Source organism: Moschus berezovskii, chromosome 25 (assembly GCF_049115385.1).
Source record: "Moschus berezovskii isolate FMDL1 chromosome 25, NW_MosBer_1.0, whole genome shotgun sequence".
Taxonomy (NCBI): Eukaryota; Metazoa; Chordata; class Mammalia; order Artiodactyla; family Moschidae; genus Moschus; species Moschus berezovskii.
Genome location: NC_142484.1, coordinates 36,827,975 through 36,842,877, shown reverse-complemented (window position 1 = coordinate 36,842,877; position 14,903 = coordinate 36,827,975). Strand labels below are relative to the sequence as shown.

The following is a 14,903-nucleotide window of genomic DNA, read 5'->3' as shown; positions in this document are numbered from 1 at the left end:
TGGGTCTTTGTGGCTGTTCAGGCTTTCCTCTAGTTGCACAAGCGGGGGCTACTGTCTAGCTGCGGTGCACAGGCTTCTCACTGCAGTGGGTTCACTTGTTGCAGAGCATGGTTCTAGGGCGAGCGTGCTTCAGTAGTTGCAGTTCCCAGGCTCTGGAGCACAGGGTCAGTGGTCGTGGCTCACGGCCTCAGTTGTTCCACCTGTGGGATCTTCCTGGACCAGGGATGGAACCCCTGCCTCCTGTATTGGCAGGCGGATTCTTTACCAATGAGCCACCAGGGAAGCCCTGTTCCTTTTATTTTTCAGAGGACTTGTTAAATATCATCCTTCAAAAACTGGGCAGATATTCATGATCTGGCTATAAAGGGACAATATTTTGGGGGATGCTTTGATAGAAATTGGGGGCTTTGTTTTGTACACCCTTTTACAAAAGTGATGCTGTAGTAGCCTTAAAGGTAGAAGAGCAAAAAGGCTAAGAGCGGGGACCTGGAAACTGGTCAGGCTTGGTTCTGCTCCTTTGCCACTGTTCAGTTATGTGAGCTCAGGCAATTTGCTTGACCTCTGTTAGATTTAGTTCCTCAGCTCTAAACTAGACACATTAATAATGCAGACCTCAGAGAGCCAGTGTAAAGATTAAACAAGATCTTAAGTGTAAAGTTTTCCATACCATTTTTGGCAGAGGCTTTCCAGATGGCACTAGTGGTAAAGAACCCGCCTGCCAATGCAGGAGACATGAGAGATGCAGGTTCGATCCCTGGGTCAGGAAGATCCCTGGAGGAGGGCATGGTAACCTACTCCGGTATTCTTGCCTGGAGAATCCCATGGACAGAGGAGCCTGGCGGGTTACAGTCCATGGGGTCTTGTGTTCCTTAATTAAAACCTCATGTAGAGTCAGACATGGCTGAAGTGACTTAGCACAGCACAACCACTTACTAACTGGTAGCTATTATCACTATGAAAGATTCCAAGTAACTTTATTGTAAAAGGAGTGAAACTACTTTATCATTACAAAACAGGTGAACAGTGCCTTTCCCAAGAGGCCACAAGAGATAACACCAGTATCATTCTAAGAGCTTTGCCCAAATATGCCTCCGTTTGGGCCTCAAGGCATTAGAGCATTTGACAGGGTTCACAAGTGAACCATAAAGTACTGGAAAACAGTGTTTATGGAAAGACCAAGGAGAATGAAATCATTCATCCCAGAGGTGAAAGCAGTTACTTGTAAAGGATGTTGACTGGTTGTTTAGCACCTTCTCTAGGAGGAAGAAGCTATAGTAGCTGGAACTGCAGTCTAAGAGTATTAAGTTAAACATGTAGTCATTCTTTGGGGCAATTGCCAGATGTGTATCTTAAAAGAAGAATAGATTCCCATAAATAAGAGATGGACAAAAGTTCTTACCAGGATGAAAAAATACAGTGAGGAGGTCACTCTTTGTACCTTCTGCCCCATGAATTTAGGCATAAAATTATATCATAAAGACCTTTGGGCACTTCCCTGGTGGTCCAGTGTCTAAGCCTCTGTGCTTCCAATGCAGGGGGCCTTGGTTCTATCCCCAGTCTGGGAACTAGATCCTACATGCCTCAACTAAGAGTTGGCATGGTTCAACTAAAGATCCCACATGCTGCAACTAAGACTCTGTGCAGTCAAGTATTTTTTTAAAAGAAAAGTAAATAAGGGCTTTGCCCACAGCCAGCACATGGAAAAATAGGTATTGATGACAAAATAATGGTTGTTGGCTTCCCAGGTGGTGCTAGTGCTTAAGGACCTACCTGCCAGCGCAGGAGACATAAGAGACATGGGTTCAATCTCTGGGTCAGGAAGATCCCCTGGAGGAGGGCATGGCAACCCCCTCCAGTATTTGTGCCTGGAGAATCCTCATGGACAGAGGAGACTGGTGGGCTACAGTCCATGGGGTTGCAATGAGTGAACACACGACTGAACTGACTTAGCATTCAGCAGTATCCCTGAGAGCGTGTATTAAGTTCCTCCTCATGTAAGCTACTGTGCTGAGCACTGAGCAAAGTGAATTAAGCATTCACACATTTCCCTACATAAAAGTGATTTATAATCTGAGAAGAGCCTCATAAATATTATTAGTACTGCTAACATTAATAAGAAGAGAAACATGTTCCCCACCTCCTGGGAACAGCATCTTAAAGGCCCATTTCAGAAAGAGCAGAGTAAGTTTTCCCATCACAAATGAGCAGTGGGCAAGTGGCTTCCTGGGGAAGGGAGGCCTGAGGGAGAAGAGCAGCTGCACGTTCGGATCAGCGCAATGCTCGGGAACGTTCCCATCTGGTGCTCAGTGGGAGAAGGCCGGCTTCCTCCACAACTACAAGACGACTTATTTAATTTTGCCTTAGGGCCCTGTCACAGCCACTTATCACCAAGGAAAAGTAAACATGCTGAAGGCTGGACCCCACGATGAGATGGTGAATCTGACATCATTTGCTGCAGCTGTTTGCATAGTACAACACCAGTGACATTCAGACCAATGGGATCATGTTAGGAAATGCTGGATGTTTACTTTCCAGTTCAGTCTTTCTGAGGGTTTTACTTCAGGAGCAAAGCTGGCATGAACTGCCCCTTCCCCAGGGAGGGGTGAGTGCCAAGTCAGCTGGAACCACAGCGTGGCAGCTGTCACATTTGGGCACCAATGCATCATCACACACATCGTCCTCAAGTGCTTCACCCACATCAAACCACAGGACTTATTAGCGCACACGTAGCTGACTCTTCAGAGAAGCAGAAAATCAAGGGTGTGTATGAAAGAGGTGTGTTTTCACATTGTCCCACCGTGTGACTTCTATCCCCCACCCCCTCCCCATGCAGTGAGTGGCTTTCCTGTGTGTCTGCACCACGCCACCCAATATGCTTTTACCTTCTTGATCCCTGTGTCTACTTCTGTCTTCATCTGTACTGTAATTACGTTTATTTCTCTGTCCATTATTCATTCACTTATTCATTCAACACAGTTAAGCACTGACCGAGATCCATGCCACATGCTGATGAACACGCCATGGTCTCTGGCCTCAGAGAACTGGCAGACTGGTCAGGGAGACAAAACAACTTCATGTATTAGAGGATAAAAACCTAAATTCAAGGGACTTCCCTGGTGATCCAGTGGTTGGGAGTCCAAGCAGGCTTCCACTGCAAGTGTTGCAGGTTCAATTCCTGGAAGGGAAACTAGGATCCTTCATGACACACAGTGAGGCCAAAAAAGAAATTCAGTATTGCTACAATAAATGCAAAGGGAATTCAGAGAAAATAGGCCAGCATGGCCAGGGAAATCAAAGAAGATCCAGAACTACATGATTTGACTCCTGGAGCAAAACACTGTCTTTCTATGAGAAGTATCCTTTGGTTTAGCTCAGCATTTTCTGCCACCCAAGAATGACTGCCTCTCAAAGCTTCTAGGGTTAGTGCTGTTTGGGAAGAGAATTATAGATACCATTCCTCAGACAAGATGAGTTTATTTCAATAAGACTTCAGGGAATTCCCACTTCTATATATTGTAGCCATCTACATCAAGCCTATAGTCATGCTAATGTCTGACTTCAGTTTTGTGTATTTCTAAATAGGGGTCTCTTTTGAAAGAACATCTTAGTGTAATGAAAAGTCTGTTTCACTAAAAATTTATTAGTGAAAAACAATAACTTTGAGTTATTTCATGAAATTCACTCTACCTTAAGCAGTCGCTATACTACTTCTGGCCTCAGTTACTTGCTCTGAAAAAGGAATTAAGACTGTATGCTCCAGACCCAGTTCTCTGGCTTCCTAAAGTGACAGGCAAAGGCAGCAATGCCTTCAGAATTTTATCTGTACCTCTGATGCATTCCGATGGACCAACCAAAATATTTTTGCTCTTGGCTGAACTTTTATCAGCCCACTGCAGTCACACTGGTATTCTTATAATGATCATAGGCAATGATTATCAGTCTTTGAGTAATAAAATGTCTTTGATTAAGAAAGAATGAGAAGGTAAAATATTCTTATTTAAGAAATACGGTGTATTTGGTTGGCCAAAAAAAAAATGTTAACACCTAGAAGACATGGAAGGATAAAGCTACCCCTGGTTGGGAATCCATAGATTAGGTTACTCTCCATTTTCCTCCCTCCTCAATTTGTCCTTGAAACTTTGTTGGATCTAAATAATCTCACAATGATTAAGCAGCACATACCTACAGTTAATGATACACCAATGGTTGACAGACTAACAAAAAGAAGGACAGAGAGTGCCCGGCGTAATTACAGCCCATCATCCTATCCACCGAAGAACTGATGCTTTCACACTGTGATGGTGGAGAAGACGCTTGAGAGTCCCTTGGACTGCAAGGAGATCAAACCAGTCCATCCTGAAGGAAATCAGTACTGAATATTCATTGGAAAGACTGATGCTAAAGCTGAAGCTCCAATATTTTGGCCACCTGATGAGAAGAGCCGACTCGTTGGAAAAGACCCTGATGCTGGGAAAGATTGAGGGCAGGATGAGAAGGGGACAACAGAAGATGAGATGGTTGGATGGCATCACAGACTCAACGGACATGGGTTTGAGTAAACTCCAGGAGTTGGTGATGGACAGGGAGGCCTGGCATGCTGCAGTCGATGGGGTCACAAAGAGCTGGGTACAACTTAGCAACTGAACAGCAATTCCTATCCAAACAAAAATAAAACAAAATAGGCATCAGAGATTCCTCCCTGCCAGGCTCCTCTCTCTGGCTCACTGTTTGATATGACTTGCTTAGAGTCTATTTGAAATATTTTAGTCCCAGAGTTTTTGATTGTTCCATTCTCTCTGCATCTTTAATTCAAGCCATCTTTAGCAGTTCCTTGAAATTCCATTTGATAATAAAAACAGAGGAAGTCCAGGGCTCTGGCTCTAGATGTGCCTTACGGCTTGCAGTTGAACCTCTAGAGCTATAGAATCCTTTTTCAGCCTGAAAGACACACATGCCTGAGGTGCCTGTCCATTTTCTATAATTCGTTGGAAGACTGTCTCTGTTTCTCCACTCCACGTGTCTGCTGCCCACACTGAAGATGAATGGCAGCCCTTGGGGAGGGTGGGAAGGTCGAGAGATCAAAGCTTTCTATGAGGTCAGGACCTGAGAACGGTCGAGTCTTATTCTGTTAGATGGAATGAGCTCCAGAAAGCTGTGAAGTATCTTCCCTTCTCTCTCCTTCCTCTCCTCCCCTCTCTCTGGCCACCCCAGAAGATTGCATTCAATTCTACATCATGGACTCAATGGACATGAGTTTGAGCAAACTCCAGGAGATGATGAAGGACAGGGAAGCCTGGCGTGCTGCAGTCCATGGGGTCGCAAAGAGTCTGACACGACTGAGCGACTGAACACAACAACAACAACGTCCCATATTTAAAAGAGATTGAGACAGATGAGAACAAAATCTAAGGATGGGTGACCAGGAAGGTTATACATTTCCAAATTACATCTGATGAAAGAATAGATGAAGGAAGCAGGGCGGTATTTTCTGGAAGAATGGAAGCCCTGAGGGACACATCAGCACTTAAACACCCGAAGGCCTGTCCTGGAAGAAGGAGGTTCGGTTCTGCTCTGCAGAGCTGCAGAGGACAGAACTAGTGAGTGGAAATCATGAAAATACAGATTCATCTTCAGTCTAACGTGGGACCAAGAGATGACCCTCTGGGAGCGTGAGCGCCCTGGGGCGGGGGCAGTGACAGGGAGTTTGGTGTTGTGGCTGAAAACATCCCAACAAAGAGGAGTCCCATCAAGGGCTAGGAAGCTGCTGCTAAGATTGCACTGGGCCACGTACACTGTAGTTTTTCAGGATTTGGTGTGTTCCCTTTGTGTTCTAACACCAAACTCTCCTTTTCCCAGGGAAATGAATAAGCGTCTAACAGAGGAACAAGCCAAGAAAACGTATGACCGTGCAATTAAGCTAGAACAAGAATTTGGAGAATATTTTACAGGTATGTTCATTTGCATTTGTACTGTGAGAAAGAGGTTGAATTGTCTGACATTTGGCATAGAGGGGGCTCTGGGCCTGGTATACCTGGGCCCTGGCACCTTCCTGCTGAAAATCCCTTATTTGCCACTACTTCCATTTGATTCAAAACTCTGGGTTCCTTCTCCTCTGGATTCAGCTTCCTGGTTCCCATTGGCCCTACCCGAAACCATGAATGGCAGAGACTTAGCTATCTCCTGGGAGACAAATTTTAAGCATTAGTATCTCATTCAGAGATGACTCATTGGAAAAAACCTAAACGCTGGGAAATAATGAAGGCAAAAGGAGAAGGGGCAGCAGAGGAGGAGGTGGTTAGATAGTGTCACCAACTCAATGGACATGAACTTTAGCAAACTCCAGGTGATAGTGAAGAACAGGGAAGCCTAGTGTGCTGCAGTCCATGGGGTCACAAAGAGTCGAACACAACTTAGCAACTGAACAACAAAATCTCATTCAACTTCTCTCCCTGAGATGATCCGAAATTTGAAAACGAAACTTTTAAGGCTCCAGATGTGCACTGTCCAAAACAGTTACTCTTGAAAAGTAGTCCCAGGGTCTCTATTCTCTGCTTCATGGACCTCTGGGTCTGTCTCCCCATTAGGCACCAGAGAAGATGCTTGAAACACTTCCTGTGTTTCAGTTAATTCCATGTCATATCTTAATGCAAAAAAAATGTTTTTTTATTTTTAAATATTTCCTTGGAAACATAAATTAGGGGGGATATTTTGTCCTGGGTATCATAGGTTCTCTGTTCTTATATGCTTTCATGAAACACTGATCAGATCCAAAAAGTGACCAAACTTTGGAATTTGCCTTACAACTGATAGGTCTTCCCTGTAGATCAAATGGTAAAGAATCTTCCTGCTATGCAGGATACCCGGGTTTGATCCCTGGGTCGGGAAGATCCTCTGAAGAAGGGAATGGCAATCCACTCCAGTATTCTTGCCAGGAGAATCCCATGGACAGAGGAGCCTGGTGGACTACTTAGCAACTGAACTAAGTTCAGTTCAGAACTAAGTCCACAGGATCACAAAGATTTGGACACGACTCAGCAACTAACGCTACATACAGTTACAACTAACGGTTTAAAATAAGAACTTTCCTCCTGAGTTACCTTACGTGAAGTTAGGTGTTTTCCTTTTTATCTCAATCAAAATATGAGAAAGCTGGTGGCTTAGCAGTTTGCAAATATGTTGAATCAGGTAAAAATTCCATCAGTAACAAAGAAATGAGTTATGTTTCCCCCTAAAAGAACATCCAGTATGTTCAAAACAATGTACATGTTAAACAGTGCTTTATATTCAGGAATAAAATACAATAATCAGCACATTCCAAGGATTGTTTTTGAAAATCTAAACCATGTTTCAGTAATACCTGCTTTTTAAGCCCCAGCATCATATGGGTAGTATTGATGTATTTGAGATATCTATCTACAAGATAGTTTTTGTCCAAAGGAGATAATAAAATGTATTTACATCTACTGTAAGTGAATTGGTGTTTGGGGTAATACACTGTTTGTTTCCTTCTATTTTATGTATTTTTTGCAAGTAATTGCCATAAGATATTCTCACTATGAAGAGCCCTGAATGGTAAAAATCTCAATTTATTAGATTACTTGGAGAATGAATAAAGTTTCTTATTAAAGGTTTTGGGGATTGAGAAGATTAAAGTTTTTTCTAAAATCCTTATTATTTCCTCTGCGTCTAAAATATTCTAATTTCTGCCCATTATAAAATAAGTAATATAAGCCCAGCTTATAAGAGAATATAAGCTGGAGAATATAAGTCCAGCTTTCTTTGGTAACAGGGAGCTCTCAATCTGAAAACTGATCAATGCCTAGCTCAGTGCCTGGCCCAGATCAACACCCGTAAAATTTAAATAAATGAGTGATTCATCCTGTAGAACTACAGAGAGACACGTAGAAAGAAGGAAGACTGATACACTTATTACTAATCTAGGACATGCCTTAAAAGCATTTTTTAAATCATTGATGTGACCTTGCTTAAGTGAATCTGTTTTTTCTTATTATTGCAAAGTAATGTGAAGCCTCCTGATGAGTGTGTCACTGTTTGAGCTTCTTCTACATGATTGATGGTCATTCTTCACCAGCCAGGAAATGCTTCCTGACTCCGGTGTGTTTGCTCTTGTTCCAGCTATCGTCCAAGGCGACACCCTAGAAGATATCTATAACCAATGCAAGCTTGTTATTGAAGAGCAGTCTGGGCCTTTCATCTGGATTCCCTCAAAGGAGAAGTTATAAATTAGCTACTGCACCTCCAACAATGACAGAAGAGCATTTAGAAGAACACAATATATATAATATACTACTTGGAGGCTTTTATGTTTTTGTTGCATTTATGTTTTTGCAGTCAATGTGAATTCTTATGAATGTACAACACAAACTGTGTGAAGCCATGAAGGAAAAGGAGGGGCCAAAGGGTGGGACAGAAAAGACATTGCAGTACGCGGGGAAGGCTTTGGTTTGCTCAAAGTGCCAGGTATAGGAACGAGGGCTCCGTGCCCAAGAGATGGGCAGCCTCCTCACCCAGCAGATGTCCAGAGCTGACTTAGCTGCTGAGCTCCCCGTGTTTTTTGCTTTAAAGAAAAGTTGCCAGCACTTGAACTTCACCAACCTTCCCATTTCCCACATCTATCATTGGTACACTTCAAATTTTAGAACTATGCACATCCTTTGATTTCTTTACAAGCAAAAGAAAGAAGAGGGAGGGGAAGGAAAGGAGTCCCTTTGGAGACGGCATAACATTACTATCAGGGAAGGATGAGCGTGTAGTTTCTTTGCCTGGCATCTACAAAGATGAGCATCTCATAAAATTCACAAGTGTGTGGAGGACTGACCTCACTGGGAGGAGGGGATTCCACCTGGGGTTAGCTTCATGATTGTTTATTGTCTATTTTGCCATTTATAAACTAAAAGAAGGCACTAAAGATGAGAATAATTTATACAATAAAAATATATTAAATGTATAGAAGCGAATTTCTATAGGTTAAAAAAAGTTTTGTGAAATATTTTGTAAAGATTAATTGAAAGACTAAATGTATGCACTATCTGCAGATGATCCAACTCAAGAACAGAAAGTTGCACTCTCCCTTTTGCTGCCAATGATCCATTAAGAGCATCTGAGTTTCTTCTGAAGCCTGACAAAGACTTCTCCCTCATTACCTCCCGCAATACCCGTCCCACCTCAGAGATACACTCTCATGGAGCACATCTCTTAATGAGTTGCCCTCATGGATATTTTTGGAGGACATTTGGTTCATGCATTTTTTTCAAGCTGATGGCTTTCAGAGACAAATTCATACAAACAATGTAAAGGAAAGTTTTTGCTTTTTTCTTGTTAAATACCCTGGGCCTGCCATGCTAATAGCCGAATAATGTTGTTCCTAGTAACTTGCATACAACTTTTAAAGGATCATTTAGTATTTTGGCTGTCATGAATAACTAGGACTCTTTTGTCTGTTTTATAAGTAAACTGAGGGTTTCTGTAAGAGCCAGAGAAGGTGCAGAGCTGTGGAGAGATCTGTCCTAAGATGCAATATTTCTTTGAGGAAGAGAGAGAGAAGGGGAGGATCTGACAGGAGCGGGTGAGGGGTGCAGACTTTTGTTTCTGTGTACAGGACAAAGAGATAGAACCACCAGGAAAGACCATTAATGACTTCGAGCTCAACCAATTGAACTGCCTTTCTTGGGGGCTGCACCTGGACCAAGTTTATTTTTTAGCAATTATAACTATGATGATTTAAAAAAAAAAGAAACTTCCTGAAGCCTATCTCCCACTTTAGAGCTGATGGTGACATCAGCATTGCTTGCACCCCAAGTGTTTAGAGAGAGAGACTTTTCAGTGATCTCTATAACTACTCAACTCTGGGTCGTATGCATGCCCAGACTAAGCCCTGTCGCCTTATTTCTGGGGTACATCCAGACCTGGCAGGATTCTGCCACACTGTGCAGCAAACCAGCATGCCGGCTGGGATGGGAGAGTGAGAGGCAGAGCCATCAGCAGTGATGGGGCTTCTTCACAGGAAGAACATCAGAGCTCAGAATGAGGGTCTCTTTCCAAAAACAAGCATTTTCCATTTGACACTAAAACACCACAGTCTGCCTGGCTGCAGTCACCAAAACAGACAGAAGAGATGCAAAATCATGCATCTACCTATAGTCTGGAGGCTGCCTTTACCAATGGAAGGGCTAGCAATCCATTTTCCCTCTGATGAAAGTTAAATTTCCCAACACTTCCTTAGAGTATTCAAAATGTCAAAAACATAGCCGTGTCTGCAATTCGCCAGTTTCAGGTCAAGGCCTACTTTCATCCATCTTTGCTCCCAGAAGTTTCCGCCACCAGAATGCCATTCCTGATCCCAGCTCTACTTTTAGGCCACCATGATAACTTCTTTGGTTTCTCAACTGAGCATGCAACCATTTATTTAAAGGACTGTCATTAATGAATAGATGTTTCCGCGGGTCGTGTGATGTGCTTTTCCATTTAATATTAAGTATTGCTGTGGCTGAGTACAATCAAATTGAACCACCAACCCTTGGTTTTGTAGTAATATAATTATTTTCCTAGTGTAGATGCTTCCAGATGAGAATTGGCATTTGCACTGATTTTTTTTATGTAGATTTATATAAATATATATAGACATATATATTTGCTTGAAGAATCACCAAGCCAATTGGTGAGAGGGTCTTTTCCTGTAGAATTTACACCTCCATTTGTTGTGTTGTCTTGCGCTTCCCAATGTTGAGGTCTCCACGGCTCCAACACACGGGTGTATTTTCCCGCAGACCTGATGACTTAAGATGGAAATGGCGCGAAAGCTACCCAGATTACAACTGGTGCAAATGCACGTGGAGCCTGGGGCCAGACTGGTGCTAACACCGCAAACTTTGTCGAGAGCTCTCTCCAATCTGAAAGCTTGCTGGGGGCGCAATGTCACCTTCATACGCTGAGCCCTTTCGGAAAAGTGCCAGATCGTGTCACTGGTGCTATTTTTCATGCTCTGGTACAATGTGTAGCACCACGGGGGTCTCAGCTTTACCAAAATCGAAAATCCCACTCGTCAGCTAATTGCAGGGGCATTTGTTTCCAGCTCTCCTCCCACGAGATCTGTGGGCCATTCCTTTGCAGGCCCTTCCTCCCAGCCCTACGCTCTTGGGTTGGCTCTGTTGGGTGCGCCCATCTTTACGGAGCTGCACTCAGGTGCCTGTGAGCTGTCTTGGATCCCACTGCCAGCCCTTCAGGACTCCGAGCCAGGGGCAAAGCTCCCCACTCCTATGGCTCTGGCCTCTGTTTTTTTCCTCTCATTCTTTCCCTTTGCTCTTCCCCTCCTGGTTCTAGCTCATTCCTTCTCTTTTGTGTGCCTCTCCCTTCATCCTCCCTTCCTGTCTCCTCCGAGTCGTTGGCTGTCTCCCGTATCCCTTCCTTACTCCCTGCCCTCTGTTCCCTCAGCTCTTTGTCCGTCTCTCCCACCGTCTCAGACGCTCCCTTACCTCTTCCTCTGTCTCCACCGCTTCTGTGCTTTCTCTTCTCACGTCTCTGGTCACCTCCTCTCCCCTAACCCGCTCCTCAATTTTTCTGTCCTTTAAGGGCTCTTGGCTGATTCAGACAGCAAGTCCACACGCTGGACTCATGACACAGATTCTTTGGGTCACCATTTTCACCCAGGCAGCCCAGAAAGCAAAGCTGAGCGAGAATGAGGTCCCGGCTGGCGCCAGCTCCAGCAGGCCTCCCCGAGCCAGCCTGCACCGCTGCCCCGGCAGTGACGATGCACGTGCCCTGGGCCCTGCCGGCACCTGGGTCCCTTTCTGCCTGAAGCCTGGTCCACAGGGAGCCCACTCCCAGCACCATCCCACGGTTCCAAGGACACTTCCTTTCGCTAAAGGCAGACTCCAGCCCCAACAGTTGTTCTGACAGCAAACCTCTTTCTTCTCGTGGAAGCCATGCCATCACCTTGGTTTGGAGAGAGAGAGATTTTTTTCTTCCCCATTCATAAGCTTTCTTTTTCCTCTTTTCATCTGAAGCTCCCTCTGCTTTTCAGCTGGTGATTGCTCTGGTGAGATTGAATGGACTTGCTGGTGAAATTACATCTCTTTTTTTTTTTTCTGTCTTGGTCCTGCCTAAATTCCTACAAAAATATTTAAGTCAGAGACTCAGGCTAGTTCCTAAGTTTATCATAGTAATTTGTCACTCCTGCAGGAACAAAAGGGGACATTTCCCTTAGAGCATGTGGAGTCCCTCCTGTGACAACTGATCTGAAAGAGGACTCCTTCCAGAATTCTGTGGATATACATTTTACTTCTGTGTATGTATGGCATATGTGGTTTGTATGTCATGTATACACGTATACCACATTGGGTACACATGACTGTGGATGGAAACCTACACACACACTTTAGTCTGTAAATATCCTTCCTCACTGAAAACTGTGCTTTGGAAATCATTTTTTGTACAGCTGTGCAGTTTCTTGTAGCAGCTGAGGACAAGCTTAAGACAGGTTGAATGGTTTAGACAAAGATCATCTAAAAGACAGAAGACAGAATCTCCCTAGTGACTCATAAGGACAGACAACCAAATGGCAAGGTTGACTCCCAATGAGATGGCGAACTTTTCTCCTTTTTGAATCTGTGTTTCCTAAACGCGTCTTAACTTCCGAGTGCACCAGGCTGTATGCGTGAGATCCTTTCAATATGCCAAGTTTTGTAACAGTTTTCTCTGACTGGATGCTTCTCCATTGTGCAGGATGGGAGGGAAGGGGGAAGACTCCTTGCCTGGGCTGGAGTTTACAGAGACACTGCACAGCTTACACTCCTGTTAAGTGTAAATATTCGACACTTCCATTCCATTTGTGTAAAAAATAAAGCACACACGATTATAAAGTCAAGATGTATATTTCATACTCACTGCGTCTTTGCATATTTATTGCGTTGCCAGTTGCCAGCGGTGGCCCCGTTGTAAAAAAATGCTTGATAGAGTGTTTATAAACATGTCATGGTTTTATTATAAGATACAAATATTAAAACATTTTATACTTTATAGCAAATTATTTTCTCTCAAAGCATAATTTGTCTTCTTTCACAAAGAATAGAATCATTGATTTCTATTTTTATCAGACTTGTCTGATTTTAGAGCTAAAGTGTAGTTAGACTAGATTTGCTCTGAAAAATACTGGCATTGCCAAGAGGAGCTGAAAGTGGTGTTCCGAAGTATTTTTTAATATTTGATTACCATCTTGCTTGCTCTTAATCAGGATTTTGCCAAAGGTGAACAATAGTATTAAATGATAGGTTTTTTTTTTAAGACCCTCACATCTACATGAAAAAACTTAATTCTCCAGTTTCAAAACTGTGAGATTCCAAAAAATACTAAAAATAGGGCAAAACAGTTTTTTCTTATCTGATCCTAATGATGCAAAGAAAGGCATAAATTGGAAAGGAGGTGTCATTTTCCATGCATACTGAGGTCAAAACACATACCAGCTCCAAAGAGCTTAGCACACCAAACACGTCAGGTTTGAAAACCTGAATCTGCCAGATAATTCTTCCCTCCAGGTTAAATATATTCCTTTACATAAAGGCACTGGGAGAGTGCAGGTCTCTTAGTTGGGGAAGCAAAACAAATTTCTCCCGTGAAAGGGGTGAAACTTCACCCTCCAAGTGATCCCTCCAACTGAGTATGTTTTGCTTCATGATAAACGATCACGTAGTTGGATCAGCCACTGGGGAAGCCAGACTTGTTGGTCATCCCATCCTGGCCGCACTGTGAGCCTGCAGGAGTCCACTGGCTGCCCTATCTCTGTCCATGGTGCTCGGGGGCGGTGAGCCCAGCCCATCAGAAGCTGCGTAAGAAGACTCTGACTGAGGCTGCAAGCCCAGTGCAGACTTCACACTCCAACAGTTATTCCATTTTTAACATTTGGACTCTCATCAGGTTTAATATTAATGGTAACACTACACAGTTTAGTGTAGCCAGATTCACTCAATAATGGGTGTCTTTACTGGGGAGGGTGGCGAGGGAAGCTTGAAGAGCTTTTGACTTTTGGGGTCCTGTTTCATTTCTTCATAAATATTTTTAAGACATGATCATTCTGGAAGTCTCGAAAGTTAGACGTGGATTGCACATCTTTGCACCTAAGACGACCTAGCTCTGTATCCATGGACTTTGTAGATACTCTGAGACTAAACATTCTTGACAGAATTTAAGAATCTGTGTGGGGCACAAAGGTAAGGAACATTTGCAGAGGGGCCACCAGCTCTCTCGGCACAAACCAGACACAGAGACTTTGAAGTTGTCAGGGGACGATGTCGTCTATGGGCCGGGACTACTGGGTCTCATAACACTAGGTGCTGTCCTCTGTGACTAACCTTGCCCTTAGGGACTTCTCAGAAGGCACTCCTGCTCTCATGAAATTGATCCTTTTCCCCCTTCTAATGTTACAGCCATTGTCAAGTCCAGAACTTGTCCCTAATTCCCCTTAGCACAGCTGGGACAAAGCTGGAATACATGGGCAAACTTTGCTGAAGACTGTATATAACAAAAGGGAAATAACAGATGAGCTGATATATGGGATAGGCTTAGTGCACAGCACCTGGCCAGCTGCCATGAGAGACATGGCCATTTTCCCCACTCCCGGGGGTCCTTTAGATACAGCTGGACCTGAGGCCAACACTTTCGCTGTGTTGCAGCACACGAGAGACATGGAATCCACGCCTGTGCCTGACTCAGCACTGCTTTTCCCTAACGTCAGCTACAGTAAAAACTCCTGCCGCCTCCATCCCTTTGGCTCCCATGTGCTAGAATACAAATGGGATTGAGTCACGGTGGTTAACTTTGCTTCCTCTTTCATTGTAAGATTGCCTTAGATGCAGATTCTGATGCAGCAGGTATGGGGAGGAGCTGAGTGC

At 43.8% G+C, this 14,903-nt stretch overlaps 1 protein-coding gene across 12 annotated transcripts in view; it reads left to right on the top strand.

Moving 5' to 3' along the window:
- Positions 1-12,928, top strand: part of DLG2 (discs large MAGUK scaffold protein 2) — a 1,481,746-nt gene extending 1,468,818 nt beyond the window's left edge. For 5 of the 12 annotated variants that reach the window (XM_088832356.1, XM_088832354.1, XM_055416125.2 and 2 more), the window contains 2 exons: positions 5,857-5,948; positions 8,137-12,921. In XM_088832356.1, coding sequence (XP_088688482.1) covers positions 5,857-5,948; positions 8,137-8,243 — 199 coding nt within the window. In that variant the 3' untranslated portion in view covers positions 8,244-12,921. Of the gene's footprint in view, positions 1-5,856; positions 5,949-8,136 lie in introns of all 12 variants that reach the window. The other 7 variants (XM_088832353.1, XM_055416116.2, XM_088832358.1 and 4 more) reach the window with 4 other exon arrangements.
- The last annotated feature ends 1,975 nt before the right edge of the window (positions 12,929-14,903 follow it).